This window comes from Limulus polyphemus, unplaced genomic scaffold (assembly GCF_000517525.1).
Source record: "Limulus polyphemus unplaced genomic scaffold, Limulus_polyphemus-2.1.2 Scaffold2774, whole genome shotgun sequence".
Taxonomy (NCBI): Eukaryota; Metazoa; Arthropoda; class Merostomata; order Xiphosura; family Limulidae; genus Limulus; species Limulus polyphemus.
Genome location: NW_013668384.1, coordinates 41,161 through 49,715, shown reverse-complemented (window position 1 = coordinate 49,715; position 8,555 = coordinate 41,161). Strand labels below are relative to the sequence as shown.

Genomic DNA, 8,555 nt, shown 5'->3' with positions numbered 1-8,555 from the left:
TGAATATTTTACATAAAACACAAACAAAACAATTTTAAGTTATCTTTATTGAACTGTTATCCATCATAACTATTATTATACCAGTTTGCTACATTATCTGGCTATCGATACAGTATATTAACCATTATGCTCAACCCCTCGGAATAGCGATTGGCACAGCTTGAACTTGGTTGTTCGTTATCTGGTTATTGATTCTTTGACTTCCTCTCAGTTACAACTTTTTATCATTGGTTGGTCATATCTAAGAGAGACTATTGTAGTATTTATGGTTGTTTCTTACATAAATATGTTATTGTTAGAGATACAGTTAAATTATATTTAGGTCTTATTTTTAAATTTTTGTTAATTATGTATTATTTATGTTTTAAAATGCATAATTTAAAGGTTTAAACATTTTAAAAATAAGCATCGTACTTTGCGTCAGTTCTCAAAGCTTAAAGTGTTATGCGGTGCACAAAAATTTTGTGAAGGTGTTGTGCATCTCTGTCAGTGACACTGTAATATGCCATGAGGTCACAATTAGCTTGTATCGAGATAATAATAAATGGTAAAGGACAAGAAAGGAAAATAAAACAATAACAATTAACTTTATGTTAAAAAGGAAAAGTCTTGTAATTATTAATTGAACAAAAAAATGTTCAAAGATATTCTACAAAAAATTAATGAGTATTTATTTTTTCTGTTTCCTAATTTTAAATATTTCATTGCCTTGTACATTGATGATAATAGCTAGTTAGTAATATGGTAGAGAAAATGAAAAAATAAAATATAAACATTTACCTTAAAAACTTTTGACATTCATGTAGGAGGTTCTAGAGATTATGCAAATGAAATATGAATACTAAAAGATGAAATGTATTGCTATGCATAAAATGAAAATCACCTTGCACTTGATTTATTAAGAGTTTGGGTGCAAGTAAGTACAATAGATAAATAAATTTTTTTTAGTAAAAACACTTAATTGTACACAATGATGAATATAATGAATGGAAAGCTCAGAATGTTCCCCTAGTGGCTTTCTCAGCCTCTTTGAAACTTGTTCTTTTTTTGGTAGATTCTAAGTGGTAAGGTAAGTTGTTAGTGAGCTGAAAAGTTCATATTTTTTAGAACCCAAATACAGCTTAGTTACTAAGCTTGATAAATGATAGTGAAATACTTTGGTATTGATAGAGTAATTTATGATTTTTAGTTATTTCAAAATGATTATATTGCTACGACAGCAGAAGTCATGTGATGCTGGTGACACGTCATGAGATTCTAGAAGGATCATGAAAGTTCGAGCATTTGCTAGACGCCCTCTATTTTAGTATATAAGACCGGCAAATAAGGGCAGATAGGAAGATATAGAGACAGATAATTGAGTCAAGTCGTAAGTAAAGTATGTGAATCGTTGTGAATTATAGTGTGTGTTTAAGTTAAAGTGACTGTGGAAATTAAGTGTATTGCAAAGTTGTATTGAGAAAGAATAAACTAGTTTTATTTAAGAAAGGACTTGTATTGCTGAAGTTCTTCGGAAAAAAAATATTTACGGGAAATTAACAAACGACCAGAGACATAATATATAAAACCTGAAAGAAAATGTTTGTTTCACATTACTAAATTAATAACGCTTAGCAACCTTTGGCAAGCAGCAAATGAGTACAAAGTTTGTAAGTAGAAGAGATAATTGTTTGCTGTACTTCTGTATTTACTGTTCTATGTTTTAAGAAAAATAAGTTTAAGAACTTGTTTGTAAATAGTAGTAATGTATATACATATATAATATGTTATAACTGAAATGTGACTGTATTTTACAAAATACTGGTCCACTAGATCACAGCCAAGACAGGTCACTTTGTAAAGGCCAATTTTATATTCTTGGATATAGTGGCGTAAGTGCACGTACACTGCGTAATTACAACTTTTGTATTGTTAGTCAGGCACAGCTGAAAGCTCAATATAATAATATATATATGTATATTTATAATGCATAGTGTTACGAGATTTAAGCAATTTAGACTAAACGTTTGTGTTTTCATGTTTTAATTTGTAGTCATTCTAGAACAAGAAAAGCATAATTTATATATAATTTCGTAATGTTTTATGGTCACGCAAAAATGCCAAACCTTGCAAGTAGGGTCATATGCCTTATCAAGATCAAAGAAGATAGAAACAAGATAATCTCTCTTAAGGAATGATTCTGTGATCAAGGTTTTGAGACAAATCAGGTGGTCCTCAGCGGAGCTTTGTCAGTGAAAACCACATTGAGTGGCTGAGAGGACGTTGTTCGACTCAATCAAACAAGATAAATATTAACCATCGTCTTCAAAACCTCACAGAGATAGTTGTCAAAGAAGGAATGTTGGGATCCTTTCCAGGCTTCGAAAAAGGGAGAACAATAGCTTTACACCATGCATCTGGAAAATATTCTTCTGTCAAATCTGGTTTAAAACAACCAGAAGAAGAGCAAGAGACGCAGGATAGAGACAGTGCAGCATCTCATAGCGAACATCATCAGGTCCAACTGATGTACTGCTAGACCAATGAAGAGCAACTTTAAGTTTGATTAATGTAAATGGGCAGTTATAATCCTAGGGACGATCTGCTCTAAAGGAAAGTAGCAATTTCTCAGCCCATGACTGGATGCTCAAGAAGGCAAAGGAAGAAACAGAAGTGCTGGAAAGGTATGAATCCCTGAGAGCATCAGCAATACATTGTGAGGAATTCAGTGTAGTATGGGAAGTAACTGCAATGGGTATTTCTCCAATATCCTTTGATTTCAGGAGGAGTTCACTATGGTCGGTATCGGTACTGTTTGTACTCAGCATCAAGTACAGTTATTGGGTCATCACTACTGGCTGTACTGGTATTGGTTTATAGCACATCATATCTTGAGAATAATATCTGTTATCGCATGTACCATCTTCGGAGTTTTGACCGAACGCCACCGCCAGTATTTCAGCTTCACTTTTCACAGATTTATAAATGTTTGATGTGGTAGTTTTGAGTTCATACTTCAGTTGATAAGCAAATCTTACCAAGAAAATTGGTAATAGCATGAAATACAGAAAACCAATGACTCCCATACTTTGGAAGAGAACGTGAATGTGCCTACGTGACTGGTTGCATGTTAGGTAGGTGCATGTGTGATTAACCCTTAGCATGCAGGCAGGTCAAACTGCATGTCATGACATTTTAGTGAGTTACATTCAAAATTTAATTAAACTACTTAATTATCATGGTATACGAGCAAACTTGACCTCAAACCACAGATAATACATCAAATTTGAAAATTATGTATGACCCTTAAGTTCTTAATTGTATAAGAAAATAGTTAAAAACGACCTTAGCTTTCCCTAGTGTGAGAATTTGGATATTTGTCCTTGAGCAGTCTCCTGTTTTGGATTTTCTTGTCCAACCCCCCTGGAAAACTATGAAATGTAACATCAGACATTCTCTAATTTCGTCATTGATATCCTGATGCTATATTTTTATGTTCTTCAATCTAGTGGGCCTAAAGAACGATCAATAAAAATCAAATGCCTGCCTCTGACACGCTCTAATTTACAGTTTGTTCATAGATTTTTTGAGGACGAATCCCATTAAATTAATAACCAATAGAAAGCCTAGATTTCAACTGATTCATTGCCATGTTGTCATACCACATGGGCTTACATATATTTGGCAATTTGGTTTGATGTGAAAAAAAAAAATTCCCACAAGAACACACTGGGAAGAATAGTTGAATTTCGACGTTCTCAAGTCTTATGATTAAAGAATCTTGAGTACTGGTACTATCAGTACTATTGCAAACCCTTGTTATAGATGTTTCCATCAAAATGTCTTTAGAATGTAACTTCTTGACAGACTTTGGAGAGCCAGCAAAACCCTATAATCCATTTTGGATTAAAAAGGGAGACATTTTGCCCTAAAGGTTTATCAGACATAGAATGCAGAATGAAAAAACTTTCTAACTGACCAGTGTTTGTTTTCTTCCTGATTCTTCATGTTCAGAGAATGTACTGCTGTCATTTATTACTACAGATGTAATTATCCTGAACACTACCAGTCTATAGAATCTATGACTTGAATAATCCCACGTCTTCCAATCAGTAATCAAACAGCTTCTAACCATGGGAATGATATCTAAGCTATATAGTTTAAATATTTCTATAACATATATACAGAACTTCTAAACAGGAACTATAAAATATTGGTGTTAATTAAACATGGAATATTACCAACAGTGTGTTTTCAAGCTGTTCTGATAAATCTAGAAAGTTGTTTTAAAGTGTTAAACTTAGTTTTATATTTAATATTTTTATATTGATATTTGTATTGACTATATTAGAACATTAACACATATTTAGATGTTCTTGAAATAAAGTATTGTATTATATATTTATTATTAAATAATTTGTGACATCATTTATATCTATTTTAGATTTAAAGACCAGTGTGAACATCTGTTGTGGAAGTCAATTTCCTGGTTATGTTATAAAACAAGAAGATCATTTTATAGAAGATGTAAAATCCCTAAACAACAATATTAGTGGAGAAACAAGATTAAGTGAAAATAACCTAAAACCATTTAATATACATCAGAGTAATGATACACTATCCAATTGTGGAAAAACATTAGGTAACCTAAATCAACAAAAGAGGATACACTCTGGAGAGAAACCATATCACTGTACTTTTTGTGGAAAACAGTTTGGAACAAATGGTAATTTAAAAATACATCAAATAATACATACTGGGGAGAAACCTTACAGTTGTGGAGTTTGTGGAAAACACTTTGGAACAAATGGTAATTTAAAAACACATCAAAGAATACACACTGGTGAGAAGCCTTATAGTTGTGTAGTGTGTGCTAAACAATTTATGTCAAGCTATAACTTAAAAACACATCAAAATATTCATATTGAGGAGAAACCTTACAGTTGTACAGTGTGTGGAAAACACTTTGGAACAAATGGTGACTTAAAAAAACATCAAAGAACACACACCGGGGAAAGACCTTATAGTTGTGTAGTGTGTGCTAAACAATTTATGTCAAGCTATAACTTAAAGACACATCAAAGAATACACACTGGTGAGAAACCTTACAGTTGTGCAGATTGTGGAAAACACTTTGGAACAAACAGTGAATTGAAAAAACATCAAAGAATACACACTGGGGAGAAACCTTATAGTTGTAAAGTTTGTGGAAAACAATTTGGAACAAACAATGAATTAAAAAAACATCAAAGAATACATACTGGTGAGAAACCTTACAGTTGTACAGTTTGTGGAAAACAGTTTGGAACAAACAATGAATTAAAAAGACATCAAAGAATACACACTGGTGAGAAACCTTATGGTTGTGCAGTGTGTGAAAAACAGTTTGGAACAAAAGGTGCATTAAAAATACATCAAAGAATACACACTGGGGAAAAACCTTACAAGTGTGTAGTGTGTGCTAAACAATTTATATCAAGCTGTAACTTAAAAACACATCAAAGAATACACACTGGTGAGAAACCTTATAGTTGTACAGTTTGTGGAAAACAGTTTATAACGAATGGTAACTTAAAAACACATCAAAGAATACACATTGGGTAAAAACCTTACAGTTGTACAGTGAGTTGACAAAACTTTCTTACAAATAGTACATTAAAACAAATAAAAGGAACATTGGGGAGAAATCTTACAGTTGTGGAGTTTGTGGAAAAGAATTTGGAACAAACAGTAACTTAAAAATAAATCAATAACACATACTAGTGAGAAACCTTACAGTTGTGTAGTTTGTGGAAAACAGTTTGTATTAACCTGTAACTTATAAAAACATAATAGCACACACTGAGAAAACCTTACAGTAATTGAGTTAGTGAAAAACAATTTGTTAAAAGCAGGTACTTAAAAATATATAAAAGGTTATGCATCACGTAAAAACCTTACAGCTGAAGAATACAACTTGTAAGTAACTATAGCATAAAAATACCTCGGAGAATACACAGTTGGGAAAAACCAGGTTTTGATACAAGTGTTTAGCACAGAAGGTAGTTTTGTAAAGTACCATATAACATTAAAGGCTCTGAAAGAAAAAGAAATTGAAGCCAATCTTTATGATTAAAATATTTATCAACCTTTCACTTAAACTTCTTTAAACTAACAGCCTCACTGAAGGCAACCTTTATTAAACTAACAGCATCACTGAAGGCAACCTTTATTAAACTAACAGCATCTGAAGGCAACCTTTATTAAACTAACAGCTTCACTGAAGGCAACCTTTATTAAACTAACAGCTTCACTGAAGGCAACCTTTATTAAACTAACAGCTTCACTGAAGGCAACCTTTATTAAACTAACAGCTTCACTGAAGGCAACCTTTATTAAACTAACAGCTTCACTGAAGGCAACCTTTATTAAACTAACAGCATCACTGAAGGCAACCTTTATTAAACTAACAGCATTGCACTGAAGGCAACCTTTATTAAACTAACAGCTTCACTGAAGGCAACCTTTATTAAACTAACAGCTTCACTGAAGGCAACCTTTATTAAACTAACAGCTTCACTGAAGGCAACCTTTATTAAACTAACAGCTTCACTGAAGGCAACCTTTATTAAACTAACAGCTTCACTGAAGGCAACCTTTATTAAACTAACAGCATCCATCACCACTGAAGGCAACCTTTTCCAATCACCCGTTCAGCTGAAGATGACTGCTGAAATTTATATTTGTGTTCCCTTGTCTTACCATTCTTCCCATTAAATATTAAAAAACATGATGCATCAATCCTGTCAATTCTTTTCACAATCTTATACAAGATAATAAAAAAAATACTGGTGAGAAATCTTACAATTATTTAATTTGTGGAAAATAACTTTAAGAATCATGTCGTTTACTGTAGGGCAGAAATTCTGGAAGAAATGACAAATTGACAGGAAACCTTACAGCTGACTAGTGTGTAGCAAATATTTGGATTAAATTGGAACCTTAAGAACATGAGAGAGAATACACTGATGAAATCCTGTTTATTTGTACTGTGAATGTTATTGTAAGTTAAAAGTATGTGAGAAGGTACCACCTGGTTTCATATCTAGAATATAGCTCTGGTAAATGGTTGTTAAAGAGTTTTTAGGTAGAATTTGGTATACACTATAAAGTTTAAACCTTGCAATAGTAGAAATGCTGCTTTGAAACAAAATGTTCAAATTTGCTCTAAAAGTAAAACAAAACACAAAAGATAGACACAGAACAAGTTATTGTAAATTCATATCTGCTTAAAATAGAAAGATGATCTAACACTTCTTGGACATTGTAGTCATCCAAGTTTTCAACAGAATCAAAACGATAAATGTAGGGCTTAGCATTTAATATAGCTTTCTTATTCACATCAACAGTAAAAAAATGATATACTTGTCTTTTCATACATGAAATAGAGGATGAAGTAGAAGCTGTTGATAAGAAACATTTTACAGTGTTCTGTCTACCATATTTAGAGTCTTGACTTCAGTTACCGATAAGGGTGTACATGAAGTAAAGAGGAAGGTAGAGTTTATTATTAACCCTACTGCTGGGCTCTGTCTACCTTGATTCAACTGTTGAATGTGGCTACACTGGGCTTACCACTCTACTTTGGTATTGATTCAATTACTAAATGCTGTTACATTGGACTGACTTCCACATGGTATGCTACCTATAGTTTGTTTTCGGTGCTTTTCTGGTCTAGATATAAAGGTTTTTATAAAGTGTGAAATTATGAAAATTAGAACAACTACTTTTGAGAATGAATATTTTTATATTGTTGTTTTTGTCAATCATATAAAACATTAAAATGCATTTTGGGGTTCATCAAATAAAGATATGTTTGATCAAATATTAATTGTGTTTGTGATGTCATAGCCATAAAGACAAGCGTGTACATATGTTGTAGAAGGTAGTTTACAGAAGCCGTAAAATCCTCAAGATGAAACAATATACCTAGTGATGAGATACCTTACAGTTTTCCATTAACTTAAAGTATATAATAGAATGTATACTGGTGAAATACAGTTGTGTAGTTTGTATCAAACAGTTTCAGGGTAATTCTGTAACTTAACAAAATACATTGAACTATACACAATGACAAAACCTTACAGATGAGCAATTGTGGAAGTGGCTGGTGTAAATACTGATTTAAAAAGTGACTTATAAAGTAGAGTGGCTTAAATAAATCTATATAAATGTAATAATACTGTTGTATGTATCTAGAAATATAACACTACTGTGTGTTGTATGTATCTAGAAATATAATACTGTGTGTTGTATGTATCTATAGAAATATAATAGTACTCTCCGTTGTATGTATTTATGTAAATATAATAGTACTGTCATATATATATATAATACTACTGTCTGTTGTATATATCTATACAAATATATAAAGTACTGTCTTTTGTATGAATCTATATTAGTATAATAGTACTGTGTTTTGTATGGATGTATATAAATATAATAGTACTGTTGTAAAATATATATATAATGCTACTGTTTGTTGTATGTTATCTATATATATATATAGTACTGTTTGTTGTATGTTATCTATATAT

At 31.8% G+C, this 8,555-nt stretch overlaps 1 protein-coding gene across 4 annotated transcripts in view; it reads left to right on the top strand.

Moving 5' to 3' along the window:
• Positions 1–8,555, top strand: part of LOC111087870 (zinc finger protein 19-like) — a 33,558-nt gene that overhangs the window by 21,755 nt on the left and 3,248 nt on the right. The window contains exons 4-5 of one of the 4 annotated variants that reach the window (XM_022396083.1): positions 4,424–4,747; positions 5,668–6,748. The exons of 1 other annotated variant lie outside the window; for it this stretch is intronic. In XM_022396083.1, the coding sequence (XP_022251791.1) occupies positions 4,424–4,747; positions 5,668–5,732 (389 nt within the window). In that variant the 3' untranslated portion in view covers positions 5,733–6,748. Of the gene's footprint in view, positions 1–4,423; positions 4,748–5,667; positions 6,749–8,555 lie in introns of those variants that run through there. 2 more of the 4 variants (XM_022396084.1, XM_022396086.1) reach the window with 2 other exon arrangements.